The sequence below is a fragment of the Phascolarctos cinereus genome, unplaced genomic scaffold (assembly GCF_003287225.1).
Source record: "Phascolarctos cinereus isolate Bilbo 61053 unplaced genomic scaffold, phaCin_HiC Scaffold_5;HRSCAF=322, whole genome shotgun sequence".
Lineage (NCBI taxonomy): Eukaryota > Metazoa > Chordata > Mammalia > Diprotodontia > Phascolarctidae > Phascolarctos > Phascolarctos cinereus.
In genome coordinates, this window is record NW_027555958.1 from 101,121,842 (window position 1) to 101,140,663 (window position 18,822).

The 18,822-nt window shown below is 38.6% G+C and overlaps 1 protein-coding gene across 1 annotated transcript in view; it reads right to left on the bottom strand.

The window, feature by feature from the left end:
* Positions 1–626: 626 nt before the first annotated feature.
* ESR1 (estrogen receptor 1) overlaps positions 627–18,822 on the bottom strand; it is a 306,468-nt gene continuing 288,272 nt past the window's right edge. Inside the window, 2 exon segments of the mRNA XM_020986619.2 lie at positions 627–5,590; positions 12,339–12,522. Coding sequence (XP_020842278.2) covers positions 5,359–5,590; positions 12,339–12,522 — 416 coding nt within the window. The 3' untranslated portion in view covers positions 627–5,358.

An 18,822-nucleotide genomic window follows, 5' to 3' on the forward strand; every position in this document is an offset into this window, starting at 1 on the left:
GTGGAGACAGGGGAAGCACAATAGAAGACTTGAGGTTGAATCCAGCCTCAGATATTTACCAGTTATGTAATCCTGGGCAAGTCAATTCCTCCCTTTTGGCCTCAGTTTCCTCATCTGTAAAATGAGTATAATAATAAGCACCTACCCTATATGGTTGATGTGAGGCTCAAATGAAATAATATGTGGAAAACACTTTCAAAACTTAAAGTGTTATATAAAGTTAGCTATTAATATCTGGGAGAATATAAAATTTAAGTTAATGAATTTAAATTAAGTCAATAAAATGACTATAAAAGGGAGTTCTGAAAAGAAGTCACAAAAAGGTAACCTGAAGCTTGATAAGTCTATATGGAAGAAAGGTTGTGAAAGAGGATTATGACAGAGAAGTTTACGGACTAGACCACTTGTTCCTTACATCCCCCCACGACCCACTGCCTCACCAGATTGCAATAATCCAGAGCTCTCTTCCCAAGTCCCATCACACCGTGCAGCGCTGGGACAACTAGTAATTCTCACTCATTAGGAACTAGAGTTAGGTCTCGGTATATCCGTGTAACTATGTTGCGAGCAAGAAGGAGGGGTAAGTTTGAGCTATTAGCAAGAAAGAGAACAAGTGCAAACCAAACTGAGCTGCTTCTGTTTAATTGTTTATTTGAACATCAAAGAGGTTGAGAAAATTGTCTACAGGTTCTTGGGTATCCCACCAAATTCTTTACTTCTTAAAGGTGCAAAAGAGGTTTACATGTGTGTTTCATTTAACAACGCAAGGCAGCAACGAAACAAAATTACGTCAAAAAACAGTATGCATCAGCGAAAAAGCAGAATAATCCAGCCAGCACATCATGGCAGCTGAGCCTCCTCCCATAAAACAAAGACTCTACATGGAAAGACTGTGTAGAGTATACCAAAAAAAAGCATCATTATCTGAAGCTGTGAGAGACATAGACTGGCGTAAAGTCGCTTGTTAATTCAAGTCTCTGTGACCAAGGACCTCTCTTCATTCACAGAGGGGTCAGTTGTTGGTGGCACCTGGTTTCTAGTGGGGATTGTGTGTTGGTTTTCCAGGTACCCTTCTGTGCAGCACATACACGCTGAGGATGGGCTTGGAACATGGCAGCATTTACATATTTTAAAAGTTCAGGCACATTTGGATGCAAAAAAGATAATAGAAATTTTTTTTCTTTAATCTCTGAAAGAGTGCAAAATTGAAATGCTTAATAAAGGCAGCAATCACTTATAAAATAATCTCCAATGACTTAAAAATAGCCCACATTTTTAATTAAGACAGAGAAATACAGCTAGAAACAGAAGAAAATTGCAATAATGGAAAGATGGATATTTGGTACTCACAATTTAATTCATTTGACTCCAGTTGAAAATATATTAAATTTCTGGGATACTGGCAAAGAAAAGTACGCAGTAAGATATGCGTCCAACTCCCAGGACTTGCTCAAAATAGAACAATGATCAATGAGTCAAGGCATATAACGACCAGACTGATTTTTTTTTAAAAAGGATGGTTTCCCTTTGCAAATTTGCCAGTGGATAGATAAAACATGATCACAGCATCCTTAGCTATCTAATCTCATTTTTTTTTTTGAGAATGGTCAGGTCCTGGAAATAGACATCTCAGAGTTGGGAAAGACATTATGAATGGAAAATTGTTTTGAATTGTTTCCTCTCAAGTGATGCTGCCTCAAATCCTTTTTGGAAGTGGGCATAGTATAAATCCTAAATAAATACATTTCATTTAGTACTTTAGACCAATGGTTTATAGTATAGTCATTCTAATGAATACCAATTTCAGTATAAGAGCTGTCCTCCCCACAAACCAACTCTTCCCAAAGGAAATAAAATGGGGGGGGGGGAACAATGTCATATTGGTGTATTTAAAGCTGAATTATAAATATGCATGTGTGTGTGTGTGTGTGTGTGTGTGTGTGTGTGTGTGTGTGTGTATTTCCTCTCTCTCATAAGGACACGAGCTTTAACTTTGCTTCAAAGTGGATGAGGCAAATCAAATCCAAGACTGCTTTTCCTCAGGGGCTGTCTTTAGCAATGAATGTTGGGTATTAGATTTGTTGTTTTGTTTTGTTTTTTTACACCCTCTCATTACTCTATGATATCACTAAACTATCACTCCATTAAGTCCATAGCTAGACTGTGGTTAAGAGAAAATGCAGTCCAGCTCTCAAGTTAGCTTTATTTCTCCAGAAAATGTCTTGCCTGATTGGGCCTAAAGCAAGTCCTGTTTTTCCTTCCCTATTTCTAAAAGCCCTAAAACTACCTTTTTCTAAGTGATTGTCCATTTGAGCAAGTTATCTGAATGTAGTTTATGGGGCCCAGTTTTGATGGCAAACCCTTAACATACGTTTTACTAACCTGCACCAGAAAGCATTAAGCAATTGACAATCATTGTATCGTCCCCCAAAAGAAAATGAAGAAGTAAATCCTACCTTTCCACCTATAAATTTCCCCAGAAAGAAAACTACTAACGATGGATCTCCAGTACATGCCTGAGTAAGGAAGAGCAGCCGAAGCTAACTGTCATTCACTCACTAGTTGCCATTTCAGTTAAGGCCAGGAAGAAATTTCTAAAATTGTTCAAGACTCAGATATAGCAGGCTAATATTGAGTCCACCCAATTTTTTCTTCCTGTCTTGAGCTTAGTGGGATATTGACATGAATACAAACTCTTTGGATCAGCTAAGTAAAATCCTCCACTCTATTTCTGTTTGGTTACAGCTGGAATTAAGTCATCTATAGTCCTAGGGTGGCTTTTTATTTGTTTTTGTTTTTTTGGTTTTTTGTTTGTTTTTTTTTTAAAAAGGAAATCCAAGTATAAACATTAAAAAGAATCCACCATCCTAATGGCTACTGTCCAGAAATATCATTACTAATATTTTGGTAAAAGCAAAATGAGCTGCCCTGAATAGTCTTCCTTCTCAGGTCTAGGCTCTGCTACATGAGATTGACCATCTTCCAACATCTAGCAATAGGCACCGAGATTCATGCTGCTTTTGTCTATTATGGATATAAAAATTGATATGAAATGTGATTTTCATGTAAATGAACAATCAACAGGCCTTAAATGATGGTATACATGATAAGGTAGCTTGAAGAGTATCTAAGAGCTAAACATTTTGTTGGTTGGTTTTTTGCATGGTAACCTAGTCAACCAAAATCTAGAACATAATCGCTACATTCAATCGTCTGATAAGCAAGTGATGTAATTTTAAAAATATATTACATTATATAAGGTGCTTTTCCCACCACAAAATGACAAAAAAAGAAAAAAATATATTTTGTGAACAAATTAGTGATGTAGACAAGTAAAATTGCCCAGAAAGTTAAATGCACATACATATACCAGAAATCAACATTGTTTTGTCCCTTCCCATTTTCCAACACTTCCATCATGGCTCACACTGGGTGCCTGGAAATAAACATATTTTAATTTGCTTTACATATTACATGTATGATGAGAATCCCAAGCAGCTGATCCTAGTTATGATTTGCCAAGTAATCTCTCAGTTCTGTTTTGAATCTTAGACTATGGGCCTATCAGGGAGGAAGGTGGTTAACAGCAAATGTTTTTCTTAATGCCCTAGGTCCAAATGTGTCCTATTTGTTGTGAAATGAAAATCCCTCTTGCTGCAATCTGACAAGGGAACAGTTCCTGTAAGGGCTGTCCTAAGGTTGGGAGAAATTTCTTTTTTAATTTAATTAGAAGGATTCCTGTGGCCCTGGGCTAACTTCTCATTCTTGGCTTATGAAACAAAGTGGGCTATGGAGAAGACTTTTTCTAGGCTGAATTCTGGGGAAAAAACCAAGGAAATACAATTGATAAAGTTTTGGCCATGCCCTCCCATTATTTTCCGAATGATCTAACCTAAGGCATCTAAGCCTTCAGCCAGACTACATCCCCACTCCAGAAGCACTAACTTAATAAACAGTCCTTACAGGCTGTGTTCTGGGGACACAGCAAGGCTAGTACTGCCTTTCTTGATGAGACAAGACCATTAAGCCCCAAGCTGAGCCTGCCTAAGGAAAATGTTGAAGAAATGTAAGGGATGATGAACTTGCTCTCTGGTGACTGGGTAACCATAGTGCTGGGTTTGAATTCAGAAAACCATCCCATGTATGGCTGAAGATTGCCACACAGGTACAGTTGTTCAGCTTTATCCTCTTCCTTCTTTGTCTATTTCTCCCCCGTCTCTCTCCTGGAACCTTTTAATGCCTGGAAATAGCATTTTGTGAATAGTTAGCTAGCTGTCTCTTGCCTAGTGAGTCACTGTACCTTCCATGGGGTCTCACATACTTTCAGGAGATAATCTACATGAGAAGAGACTTTTGTTATTCATAAAAATCCAAATTGTTCATATGGAGCTCTTTGGCCAGTAAATGAGACTGCATGATAGGGCAGGTCCTGAGGCCAACCTACCACCAGTTTTATTAAAATTCATTAAGAAGGCTTGGACTACTCAAAAAAAAAAAGTGGGAGGGGCAGTTTAGTATATGAATAGCATGTTCAACAGGGACAAACTTGCCTGTAACTATCAGCAATGGCAAACATGAATTAACCAGAGACCACTACCTCAAATGCAAAGCATATATCCTCTAGAACACTGTCTTCAATGATGCAGTTCTCAGCAAGCCCTAGCATCTGATGCATTAAGCCCACAGAGCTTTGGCAAAGAGGATGAACATATAAGACTGGATGCATCTGGTATTGCTACAGAGGAAACAAACAGATAATCACAGAAACATCTTACTATCACCATGCAATAGAGCAAAAGCTGTAGAATATGACTGTAATAAAAACGATATATTTCTATAGGAATACAAGAGTAGGCTATAATTAACCCGTGACCTATCCTTTCCTAAGCCAGCAGTTAAAGAACTTCATTGAAATTTGTGTGAGTGGCTCTTTCTTAGAGACAGTCATCAAAAGACATGTGCTTAACAGAACTGTTACCTTCCTCCCTCCTAGGTCAGGGCTTCAACATGGCTTTAAAGCAAAGGGCCAATTGAGACCCAACTCTTAGGCTGAGCTCAGTCATGAAGAGCTACAGGAATCCTTAAGCTAATTAATGCAGCAGAGGGGGTAAAAAGAGCCATCGCAAAAAATTACGAGTAACTTGGTCCTGGAATCCCTATTGGCTATTTGCAACAACTGAATGTTTGCTGTTGAGAATGGTAGCAAGCAAATGAATGGCCACTCATATTCAAAATCACTGGTGATGGATGCATACTGGAGTGTGTATATGTGACATTATTTAGCTTAAGTGATGCATGAAGTAGGTATTATGCTGCTGGGATTCTCAGGACCTCCTGGGATCTGGGACTCAGGAGCTCTTAGATTGTGCTGGGGAAACTCTCTTCATCCCCTGTGATATAATAGGTTTGCAAGGAATGCGATGAAGTTGATGCAGTTGCTAGCCGGTTCTGCTTGTCTTCCTCCATAGGGGCACCCCCTCTGTTTGCTGGTACATGTAAACGGTGAGCATCCAGCATCTCCAGGAGCAGGTCATAGAGTGGGAACACATTCTTGCACTTCATGCTGTACAGGTGCTCCATTCCTTTGTTGCTGTGGTTTCAAAGGAAAACAAATCGATGATTATGACTTTAGCCCAGTAACCATCCAGATCAATTAATCAATGAACCAACAAGCATATATTTAGTGTCTGCTAAATAGAGCATCTAGCCAAGAATAGAAAAAGGAAAGCCAAAGTTACCTTTAATAGCCTATCTTAAACCTGGCCCAGCCTTAATTCCTCAGACTTTTTCACCTTGACCTTCTAGGTACCATCTCTTTTGATTCCTCTACAACCCACCTTTTCAAATCTCCTTTAAGTATTTTCTTTGCTCATTAGAATTTAAGATCCTTGAGTGAAGGGATTATCTTTCTTTTTGTTTGTATTTGTATTCTCAGAATTTAACTAGAACCTGGCTCATAGTAAATATTCAATACGTGCTTTATTCATTCTCTCTCTCTCCCCCCCTGCTCTGTCTCTGCCGCTCTCCCTCTCTGTCTCTTTCTCTCTGTGTCTCTCTTTCTGTATCTCTCTGTCTCTGTCTCTTTCTCCTTTCCTCCTTCCTCTCTCTCACTCTCTCCCTCCCTGTCTGTCAGATCATCTCTACTACAAGTAGATTGAGGAAGGTTGTCCAGAGATTCCAAGATTTTTGGTCTATGGCTTATCTATGTGCCATTTCTTTCTCACCCCACAGTGCCTGGAGATCTAAATTTCCCTCCTGTTAACTATGACGGAAAAAGTTGTAGGAGCCATCCTTGTAACCAAGAGTCAGACTTAACCATCCTTCTGCATTGTGGTGTTGTTGTTTTAAAGAGGGACAAGGCCCACAATGACTTCTGCAGCTGCTATAACTGATAATCCACTTCCATATTGTGAGAGGTAAGAAACAATTATGTTTCCATATAAGGAAATTGAGAGAAAAAGTAGCTCAGAGGTTCTAGAACCAGCTGAAAATGAATGAAACTGGTTGTTTGGTTAAAGAGGCTTCAAGTAGGACAAAGATTAAACTTTACTTAGAGTGGGCATGCGTAATGACTCATTAATACTAACTTCTCCGCCCAGAGGGGAGCAATAGCAGAGAATTCTTTTGTTGGTGGGAGGAGGGACATGTTATGAAGTGGGAGTATCAGGAAGATTGTAACCGGGAAGACAGGGACCAATCCCGGCTCTGAAGGGAGGGACAAGGAACTAACTACATGAAAGGCTTGCTCTGGTGTCTGTGTGTGTGTGTGTGTGTGTGTGTGTGTGTGTGTGTGTGTGTGTGTGTGTGTGTGTGTGTGTGTCTTTTTCTTTTTTGGGGGGGTATCGCACATCCGGTTCTTTCGCAAGAACCGTGAATAAATAAATGTCTCTTTGTTTACTGCAGTTTAAGTTTTGTTTCTTAAGGGAGGACGGAACTCTGCATGGTATGTTTCTAGGGGAGAAGTGAGTTGCTGAACCACATTTCTCACCATATGAAACCCTGAGTTTATTCCGGGAGTCAGGGCATTACGAGTGAGCTCTTTTCATCTTCTATATGTGTTTTTTATTTGTCCGGTTAGTAACGTCAGTTGTGTCCAACTCTTTGTGATCCCGTTTGGAGTTTTCTTGGCAAAGATAATGGAGTGGTTTGCCATTTCCTTCACTATATATAGTTTCCCATAATTAGAATATGAGTCTTTTGAGAGCAGTAACGATCCAGCTTTTTTGTATGTATTCCCAGTCCTTAACACAATACTTGTATGTAGTAACAGCATAACAAAGGTTTTTTTTAACTTCATGCCATTCCATCAGTAAATTGCTGAGAAAGAGAACTGAAGAATCTTGAATAATCAATAAATTGCCAGCCTTTTCTGCTCCCCAACACTAGCTCTTTCCTCACAAAAGAAGTCCAACCAAGAAACTTCTATAGCTAATCTTTAGAGGTCTCAGTGGCAAATTGCATCAGGATAACAGAGCATCGAGGTGGTACAGTGAGTAGAATGCCAGGCCTGGAGTTAGGAAGACCTCAGCTGTGTGACCCCTGGGCAAGCCACTAACCCCTGTTTGCCTGAGTTTCCTCATCTGTAAAATGGGCTGGAAAAGGAAATGGCAAACCATCCAAACCCCAAAGAAAACTCCAATGGGGTTACAAAGAGTAGGTTACAACTGAAATGACTGAACAACAACAAAATAGAGCAGAAAGTATTATTAGTTGTCAAAATATCTGGCAAAGAATTGTAGAAGTGCCTTTGAAAAGTAGAACCCAAGTGTTATCACCACATCAGCTAAAATTCATTTTCCTAAATTGTTGTGTTTGTCATTTTAATTAAAGTATTGTCAAATGCCTTCTGGGCCTTGCAACTTTCTTCCTGGTAGAAGCTAATGAATCCCATTCACAGTCAAGTTATATTTAGTATAAGCCTTTTGAGAAACTGCATATGATAGGGGTCAGTTGCAACCCAATATAATTTGTAGGATAGATGGTCATCAAAATACTATTTCATTTTCTTTCATATCATAACATATAAGGCTTTAAACATTTCTGTAAGTGCTGGTTGTTTGTGGCTTCTCATAGAATCCTGGCAAAAAATTCTTAAACCCTTATTTCCCGACTCCCATAATCCCCTTACTTATAAACTGTATTTGGAATGAACAAAAGTTGTATTTAGAGTACAGATCTACATCATGTAATTAACTAATTAGGCATCTTTTAGAAGAGCCAGAATGGACAGCTAGATGGGATGACTCCTGGCCTGGAGTAAGTAAGACTCATCTTCCCAAGTTCAAATCTGGCCTTAGACAATGTGTGAAACTGGGCAAGTCACTTAACCCTGTTTGCCTCAGTTTCCTCATCTGCAGAATGAGTTAGTGAAGGAAATGGCAAACCACCCCAGGATCTTTGCCAAGAAAACCCCAAATGGGGTCAAAAGAGTTGGACACTACTGAAATTACTGACCAATGACAAAAAGGCCAGAGAAACAGCATGGAGCCAAGAAGATGGATTCCAGTTCTGCCTCTGACACATACTGGCTATGTGAGCCTGGCCAAGTTACTTAACTTCTGAATCCCAGGCAACTCTCTAAGGCTAGTGGTAGAGGAAAAGATGCCAACCTCTTCTGGTAAAGGAAATTTTCTCTTCTAATAGTTACCTATACCAAAGAAGACACAAGTTTAATTCCTAACTCTAAAAGTTCCAGAAAGGTATTAATAGTATTGAAGCTGTCCTTCCAGGAAACAAACAGGAACTATCTGCATGATTTCTACCATATTCCTATTCTGGTGTAAAGAAGAAAAAAAAATGACTTCTTTCAAAGCTGAGGTCAATGTCTCAAAAGGTATATTTTGGAAAAAACATTTAATTATAATCCTCCTTCTGCCACCTACTTCATCCCTATCCAGTACCCCTTATCAAGAGAAGGAAAATAAGCTGGGATTCACCAGAGTAGAAATTTGTGCTGAAGAAAACAGCCCTTGGGTGGTTTGCCATTTCCTCCTCCAGCTCATTTTGCAGAGGAGGAAACTGAGGTAAATGGAGTTAAATGATTTGCTGAGGGTCACACAATGTCTGAGGCCAGATTTGAACTCAGAAAGATGAGTCTTCCTGATTCCAGCCCATAGGCATTCCCTTAGAATTAAAAGGGACCTCAGAGGTCATTTAATCCTGTAGTCTCCAGGCTGTTGAATGCAGACTTGGGGACTGTGGGCCTGCAAATCACAGCCTCATGGGCTAAGAAGTGGAAGGGACTTCAAAGCCATCTGGTTTAACCCCTCTTTTTACAGTTGAAGGAGCATCTGTTTGTATGATGAATATATTAAAAAGCAGATATTCTGGACTACACAAGCCTAGCATATATGTGTATCACTCTTTTTCAAATCTATGTAGATGCTATTTTGATTAAAAATAAAGTGCACGTTCATTTCAAAATCTTACTAAATTTATGGTGCTTTTTGCCATTATACATTTTCTCAGTCAACAAATACTAATAATGCAGTTCTTATTATTGGAGGGCTGTGAATTTTTTTGATGTTAAAGAGGAGTCCTCATATTCAAACTGGTTGGAGTCAACAGCAATCACCTCTGCAATATTCCTAATAAGTGGTTTGCTTGAAAACCTCCAGCGAGGTGGAACCCACTGCCTTCTGAGATGGCTTATTCCACTTTTCAATATTTCTACTTATTAGGGATTGCTATGTCAATCTGAAACTGCTCTCTGAAATTTCCACCTACTGTAAGTATTCTTGTTCCCTGAGGCCAAATGGAATAAACTCTTAATAATAATAATAATAATATTCCCTCTTTTATTGTGGCAATGGCAACATGGCATGTGGCAACACTTGAAGACTGCCATTTTGCCCCTCCTTAGTCTTTAGGCTAATTATCTTTTTCATTAGTTTCGTATTAGTTTCTTTCAACTAATCCTTAAATAGCATTGGCTCTGATCTCACATCTTTGTTATCCTCCTTTGGATACACTCCAGCTTGTCAATGATCTTCCTAAAAATGTGGTTACCAGAACTAAACACATTACCTTAGATGTGGTTAAGTCCCCTTCTGAGCCTCTGTTGAATCAATAAACAAGGGCTAATAATGCTTGCAGCAACTTCCCTCCATCATTGTTATGAAGAAACCATTTATGTAAGTGTGAGCTTATTATGACTGATTACTTTCACCTCTTGGATTTCAGCTGGCTCTTCCTTCTCTAGAAATTCTTTAGGAATCAAAAGAGGTTCTTTCCCCACTGCATAATAGAAAGTATTGGTGGTACATTCCATTTTTTCCTTAAGTCACAGCTCAGGAAAGTTCCTCAGGGTTCAAGTGGACTGTTATTTACTTAACATCGATTATTTGAGCCCCTATCATATGCAAAGTACTAAGTTAGGCACTATGGAGCTTACAAAGATGTTTACAACACAGTCTGCCCTCAAGAACCTAACGATCTAATTGCCATTAGGGATACTGAAAGGTGAGGCCTTAATAATGTTTTGTCTCTTTTCCAGGACAGTCAAACAGACAAGTTTTTGCCCTTTTCTACAGAGTTTCTGGAAAGTGGAAAAGAAGTTATGATTCTAGGATACTCTTCTCCTAGTGATCCAACAATGCATATAAAATATTCTACCCAAATGTGTTTATCTACCTTATATCTCCATCACTGCTCAGCTTCTCTAGTTTTTCTAGAGTCTGTAATGAAGAATTAAAATACCCCCCTTATTTGTGACCAGTTGCAATCTTCAGTGATTGTAGTTGTATCTCATCCAGTCCCTGGGTACTGTAAGAGGAAGACTTTTTGGACCTAGGGCTTAGAACAGGCTACTGCCACTTTCTGATATAGTATATACTTTATTCTATTGAGATGGGGTTTCCCTCTGCCAATATTGATGTCAGTGGAGTGACTAACCATTCTAGGACTTTCTGAAAGACAAAAGCCAAATGTAAGTGGTGAAAAGAGGAGAAAGGGGCAAATGTGTGGTCAAAGTGTAGGGAAGAAGAGTGTGCTTCCACCAGTTGCATGGACCTAATGGGTCAGCTAATGGGTATCTGGCTAGCATCAGGCTTGGCAGCTTTATTGGCTGCCATATCCAGGATCAATCATAAAATATTTACTAAGTGCCTACTATATGACCAGCACTGTGTTTGGCACTAGAGATACAAAGGTATAAACAAAACAGTCTCTCCCATCAAGGAACTTTCATTCTATCATGAAAAAATATGCAAAAGAAAAAAAAGAGAGAAAATGGAAAAATTGTGGTAGAGAAAGGCACTGCTAACTTGTAGGATCAAAAGGCTTCATGTAGAAAGTTATGCATAATGAAGGAAATTAGAGATTGTACAAGGAAGAGGAGAGGAGGGAATGCTGGAGAGTTGAGTGCTTGAAAAGGAGAAATATAGAATAAATCTAAAAATGTAGGTTGGATCTAGGTTGTGAAGTACTTCAACTATCAACAAGGGGCTTATATTTGACCTTAGAGATAATTGGGAGATAACGCATTATAGTGCTTAGATAGCTGACCTTGGAATCAGGAAGAACTTGTCCCTAACACGTGCTAGCTGTGTGACCATGAACAAGTCAATTAACTGCTCAGTGTCCAGGCAGCTCTCCAAGACTTCAAAGTTAGAGAGCTGTTGAACTGTACTGATAAAGGAGTTTCCTCTCCTAGAGCCTCTTATAACAATGAAATCACAAGTCTGCTTTTTAAAAAGAAAGGCACTTATTCCCTACTTGTAGGTCTTCTAGTAAAACTGTATGTGTCTTTTATATACACATTTGCATATTCTCTTACCCATTAGGATAATAATAATAATGATAACAATAATAATAATAATGGCATTTTATAGAGCTTTATGGTTCACAAAGTATTGTACAAATATCTCATTTTATCTTCACAACAGTAGTGTGAGGTGGGTGTTATTATCCTCATTGCACAGATGAAGAAATTAAGGCAGACAAAGGTTATATGACTTATCCAGTGTCACACGGCCTGAGGCTGGATTTGAAATGTGATGTTCCTTGAGTTGAGGGAACATGTTTTGTTGGATTTTTTTTAACCTTTTTTTTGTATCCCCAGTGCTCATAGTAAACTCTTAATAAATGATCATTGAATGACTGACTTCACTATGATATTGGGCGTACTTCAATACAAAGGAAGATATGGAAATACAGGATATCTGCCTACAATTCCAACTGTATGCAGCTCAGCATGTGGGACCAGCAAAGACAGATCATAGTGAGACCAGTTCTCTCATGTCAGTAATGGCCTTTTGTCAAGGGAAAAAGTGTAGGGAAGATTTTATTTCTGCAACTAGTACCAGTGCAGTGAACTACAGCCCACCAAGGTGTCCTACCTCATGTGCCTGATGTGGGAAAGAATCAGGAGGAGCTGAGCCAGACGCCGGTGCTGTTGTTGCAAAGAAAGACCGGCTTTGGCCATCAGGTGAATCAAAGTATCCGTGATCTTATCTAGGACTCGGTGAATGTGGTCTTTTTCTTCCAACGACTTCAAAGTGCTGGAGAGAAATGTATACACTCCTAAAAAGAGAGAGAGAGAAATCCAATAGAATGTGAGCTCTAGGGTTGGTTAAATGTACTTACATCAAGGCTTTATTTAAAAACTGTGTTAATTTCTTTTTATATCACCTTCATTTCCAAATATATCCCTCCTCCCTCCCCTACTCAGTAAGCCATCACTGGAAAAAAGAGAGGGGGGGAAACAATGCAGCTTATTAGCAAAACTAATCAACACATGAACAGAGTGTGACAGTATCCTCAAAGTTCCATCCCCATAGCCCTCCAATTCTGCAAAAAAGTGAGGAAGGTACATTTGTTTATCACTTGTCTGTGCCCAAGCTTGATCGTTATAATTATACTGGGATCAGTTTCATTTTGTTATTTTTGTCCTTTCCATTTTACATTTTGGTAGTCATTGTTCCATTAGTATTTTATGTCTTCGTGATTTTACTGGTGTGGATGCAACCACTCCATACCTTATTAGATCTAGAAGTAGAAGTAACCTTAATGGTCACCAAGTCCTATCATTTTAGAGATAAGGAAACTGAGGCTCAGAAAGAATAAGTTACTTAAGATCATATAGCATCATTGGGTCCAAGCTAGAAATGAACTTAGAGGTCATGGAGTCCAAGCCCCTCATTTTATACGTGAGGAAATTGAGGTAAAGAGAGATGAAATGACTTGCTCAGTCTAACTTGCCAGATAGCTAATAAATGTCACAGATTATAAATTGCAGGTCTGAGATTCAAACCCAGGTCCTTTGCCTCAAACCCAGCCCACCATCCACACTATTCTAACAGTCTTTTTCAGTTGCTATGTCTGGAGAGAAAAAAAAGTGTCACCTGGTGACCAACCTTTCTGGTGATTGAGCCTTTCTGTACTACGCTAGTGGCCCTATGACAAAATACATACAGTCCATTGTTGGGCCTGTACTCAAAGACATCCTGCATTGGCGAGTTCACTAGGAGCTTGTATTTGGACTACATAACCTTCAGCAACCCAAGGACAGCTCCATTCCACAAGGTAGAATCACAATAAGACTTTAATGGAGAGATTAAATATAGATAATTAAATAGGCTAGAAATTGGACCTGTGATTTCATTGGCATAGGGAACTCCTAGGTGTGGAAACTCTTTTGCTGCAACTTATCATCTTAGAGTTGTTTAGGATACTGTGACTTGTGGTGAAATGACTTACTCAGGGTCACTCAGCTAGTATGCATCAGGGGTCGGACATGTACCCTGGTTTTCCTGGCTTTCTATCCACTATGATACACAGGCTCTCAGAATAGCTGAATATTCAAAAATCAGTAGTAGACAGTTCTATGTTTTAAGATTTTCCTTTTTCCTTTTTTTCAAGTTTTTATTTATAATTTTTTTCATTACTCTCATTTCCCAGTGACTTTCCACCCACTAAAAGAATTCTCCTTTCTAACAAATAAATACAGTCAAACAAAATAAATCAATGTGTTGGCCATATCTGAAAGTATGTGCCTCATCCTACACCTATAATCCACCACCTCTCTGCCATAATATGGGAACCATGCTTCTCCATTAGTCCTCTGAAATCATAATTGTTACTCAAGTTGATCAGAATTCTGGTCCTTTTTGAAAAAGAAACCTTTTAGATGCTCTCAGAGAAACCCAGAAAGACTTATATGAGCTGATGTAAAGTGAAATGTAATGAGGACAAAGTAACAGTAATATTGTAGCTGTGAATGACTTAGCTATTTTCAGCAAAACAATAATCCAAGACAGCTCTGAAGGACTTATGATAAAAAATGCTATCAATCCCCAGACAAAGAACTGATGGTGTCTGAATACAGATTGAAGCATACTTTTTTTTTTACTTTATCTTTTCTTGAGGTTTTTTTTTTGTCTAAGTTTTCATTCACAACATGACTATTATGGAAGTGCTTTGCATGACTACACATGTATAACCTATATCACATTGCTTGCTTTCTCAATGAGGGTGGGCTGGGGAGGGAGGAGAGGAGAGAATTTGGAATTCAAAGTTTTAAAAATGGATGTTAAAACTGTTTTTACATGTAACTGAGGAAAAACAAAATAATAAATAATTAAAAAAAATTTTTTTTAATTCCATTTAATTTTACTTTCAAACTAAGATTTGCCTTCTCTTTCTCCCACCCCACCCTCAAATAACAAGGTTATCTTAAGATTTTCAAAGAGTTTTGAAGTATCTTATTAGGGAGGGGGAAACAAAGGAAGTAGCATTATCAGAGCTCTTCCCCCCTGCACAGAAACAAGAAAGCTTAGAGGTCCTTCTAAATGAACCAGAGTTGAAAATGAAAACTTCTATTGAAAAATCTCCAAGAGGGAATGTAAATGCCACTAATTATACTAGAAAATCCCAAAGATCACAAGCAAGTTTCCTTTGGTAAACCATATACTTTAAGACTATAAAATCATACAGGTCATGTATGATCTGATAGACATGTAGGAAGGTGTTAGGGAAGACAGAAAGTCATCTGTTGAGAGCAGGATAGATGCAATCCAAGGGTAGCAGGAATGCTCATATAAGCCCTGCTTGAACTAGTCCATCCTACTTAATGGTTCTCATTTCTTATCATACCCCAGCATACACCCTCTACTTTAGTCAAGAAGTTCTTATTTTCTTCCTCCTCCAAAACTTGTATAGGTTCATATATGTTCTGCTTACAGGAAAAGCTTTGCTCTTGGAATTTATCAAAACATGGCAATGTTTTGACAGTCCTTTTAAGCAACCACTTGAGGCCTATATCCTCCACAATGGATTCTCTATGACAAGTCAGTGCGTACCCCTAGTTTTTGGGGGGGGAGGTGAAAAGGGTAGGGATGTGTCATTCCTTGCTGTGTAGAAGTACGCTGATTCCTTACAAATTAGCTACAATTTCAAATCAGTAGGAAGCCAAGATACTGTGTCTTCCTAAACGGTCTCATGCGGCTGCTTCCTCTTTAAGATCCCCAAGACTTGCAAAAGACTACTTGGATGATAGGTGGGCCTGTGAACCCCACAAGACACCCACTATATCTGATGTATATATAGTATTTACTGTAGGGAAGGATGTTGGGAAACACTTACGTTTCTCTCCAAAGTATGAGCCTCAAGGAATCTACTTTCCTCCTTTATTTAATCAATTATTCAATCAGCAAACATTTATGGGTACCTATTACATGATAGACATTAGCTCTCCACTCAAGCCTGCCTTCTCTACCACTTGTTTTGTAACTGCAGTTGGTTATACTGCACATAACCTGTAGGTCAGGAAAATGGAAAAATATATCTACTCTCTAGAGAGGAGTCCATAGTAAATAAAGTAAAATTGCCTAAAATGAAAATTGACCTTGAAAAAAAATCCCCCACCAACTACCACATGCACAATGAAGATCTCTAAGGTCAGTAGAATAACACGTCCTTAGAATTATAAGATACAGGGGCAGCTAGGTGGCGCAGTGGACAGAACTCCAGCCTTGGAGTCAGGAGGACCTAAATTCATATCTGGCCTCAGACACATAACACTCATTAGCTGTGTGACTCTGGGCACCCCAACTGCCTCATCAAAAAAAAAAAGAATTGTGGGATCATAAAGTTAGAACTGGAAAAGACCTCTGGGGTCATCTAGGACAGAAGTGTCAAACTCCTTACCTGTGGACCATGTGACAGTAAAACTCTCAAGGTCCCTGAACCAGATTAAAATGTAAGTAAAAATGCAATAAAACAATGATAACATTAATTTATTGTTTTCTAAGTCAATATGCAGCCTGCCACAAGGATTAATTTCTATTTGAGTCTGACACCACTGATCTAATAGGTTGTGCAGTCATATCAGGTACTTCTATCCTCTACTGTCTCTTTAAGTTTGTCCAAGTTCATGCTTGTTGTTTCCATGACACTATCTATCCATCTCATCTTCTGCTGTCCTTTTCCCTTTTTTCCTTCAATCTTTCCCAACATCAAGGTATTTTCCAATAAGTCCTGTCTTCTCATTATGTAGCCAAAGTATTTAAGCTTCAACTGCAGGATTTGATCTTCCAGTGAATGATCTGAATTAATTTAAGTACTGGCTGATTTGATTTCCTTGCTATCCAAGGGACTCCCAAAAGTCTTTTACAGAACCACAACTCAAAAGCATTGATTCTGTGACACTCAGCTTTCCTCATAGTCCAACTCACAGCCATACATTTTTTCCTTTTTTTATTTTATTTATTTTTAAAATTTATTTTATTAATTTATTTTGATTTATCAACAATCACTTTCATATGCTTTTGAGTTTAAAATTTTTCTCCCCCTTCCTCCCCACCACTCTGCCCAAGATGGCACACAATCTGATATAGGCTATACATTTACATTCCTATTAAACATATTTTCACATTAGTGAAGTTGAGAAAAAGGAAACAAAACTCAACAGAAGAGAGAAAAAAAAGGTAGCGATTCAACTTTCACAGTTATGATTATTGTCTGTGTCTTTTTTTCCATTCTTTTTTCCCCACATTTATGCTTTTCTTTCTCCTTTCCCCCCCTCACTAGTGTTTTGCTTTTGACCACTACCTCCTTCATTCTCTCCTCCCTTCTATTATCTCTTTCCCTTTTCTTCCCCTTTGCCCTTACTGCTTTTTCCCTCCCTCCCTTTCCCCCTCCCTTTTCTTTCCCCTTTTCCCTCCTACTGCCTATAGGGCAATTTAGATTTCTATACCTAACTGATTATGTTATTCCCTTCTTGAACCAAGTCTGATGAGAGTAAGGTTCAAACAATGCTCACCCCCTTCCCTTCTTTCCCTCTGATGTAATAGGATTTTCTGTCTTTTCCTGTAATGTAATTTACCCTTGTCTGCCTCCTCCTTTCTCAGTACATTTTCTAAGATCAGACTAATCCACTTCCTTGGATCCATTTAACCCACCTGATTAGATTTTTTTTTTTATCATTACATCAAAGTCAACTAATATCCACCCCTTTATGTATACTCCTTCAACAGTGTAATAACAATACAGTTCTCAAGAGTTGCAAGTGTCATCTTCCCTTGTAGGGATGTAAACAGTCTGCCCTTATTAACAACATTTTGTATCTTTCTGTCGCATATACCTTTTTATGTCTTTCTTGAATCTTGTACTTGAAGATCAAATTTTTTGTTGAGCTCTGGTCTTTTTATCAGGAAGATTTGGAAGTCCCCTATTTCATTGAATATCCATCTCCTCACCTGAAAAATCATGCTCATTTTTGCAGGGTAGTTGATCCTTGGCTGCAATCCAAGCTCCTTTGCCTTATGGAATATCATGTTCCATGCCCTGTGGTCTTTTACTGTAGAAGCTGCAAGGTCCTGTGTAATCCTGACTGTGGTTCCATGATATTTAAATTATTTCTTTCTGACTGCTTTTAGCACCTTCTCTCTCATCTGGTAATTTTGGAATTTTGCTATTATATTCCTTGGCGTTGTCAATTTGGGATCTCTTTCAGGTGGTGGGCAGTAGACTTGTAGACTTGTATTACTGTGATGTTTAATAATTTCCTTTAGATTCAAAAAGGGATCATTCTGTCATTTTGGAGATTATATTCCAGTACTGCTTTTCTTGCCCTTTTATTGACCGTGAGGGCTGCTACATTTCTTCTAAAGGACTCTTGTCCACAGTAGCATATGCAGTGATCACTTCAATTAAATTCACCCAACAATTAAAGAGTCCTTTAGAAGAAATGTAGCAGCCCTCACGGCCAATAAAAGGGCGGAATATAATCTCCAAAATGACAGAATGATCCCTTTTTGAATCTAAAGGAAATTATTAAAACATCACAGTAATACAAGTCTATTCTCTAACCACTAATGCCAGAGGTCAGAGTTGATCAGTTCTACAACATCTCTAGAAATAACACCAAAAAGGTGTATCATAGGGGATTGGAATGCTAATGAAGGAAATCAAAAGATAATTGGAATAATAGGCAAGTTTGGTCTTACAGTACAAAATGAAATAGGGCAGGGACCAATGCAGTTTTGTCAAGATAACTCACTGGTCATAACAAACATTCTTTTTCAACAACCCCAAAAGCAACCCTAAGCAAAGGCATCACCAGATGGTCAATGTAGAAATCATAATGCTTATATACTTTGCAGCCAAAGATGGAGAAGCTCTATATTGTCAGTTAGAACAAGACCTGGAGGTGACTTTGGCTCAGATAATGAGCTTCTATTGCAAAATTCAGACAAATTGAAGAAAGCAGGGAAAACCGTCAGACAGCATAGGTATGACTGATCTAGTAAAACCCCTCATTTTACAAATGAAGAAACTGAGAGCAATAGAGGTCTAATGACTTGCCCTAGTCACACAGGTAGG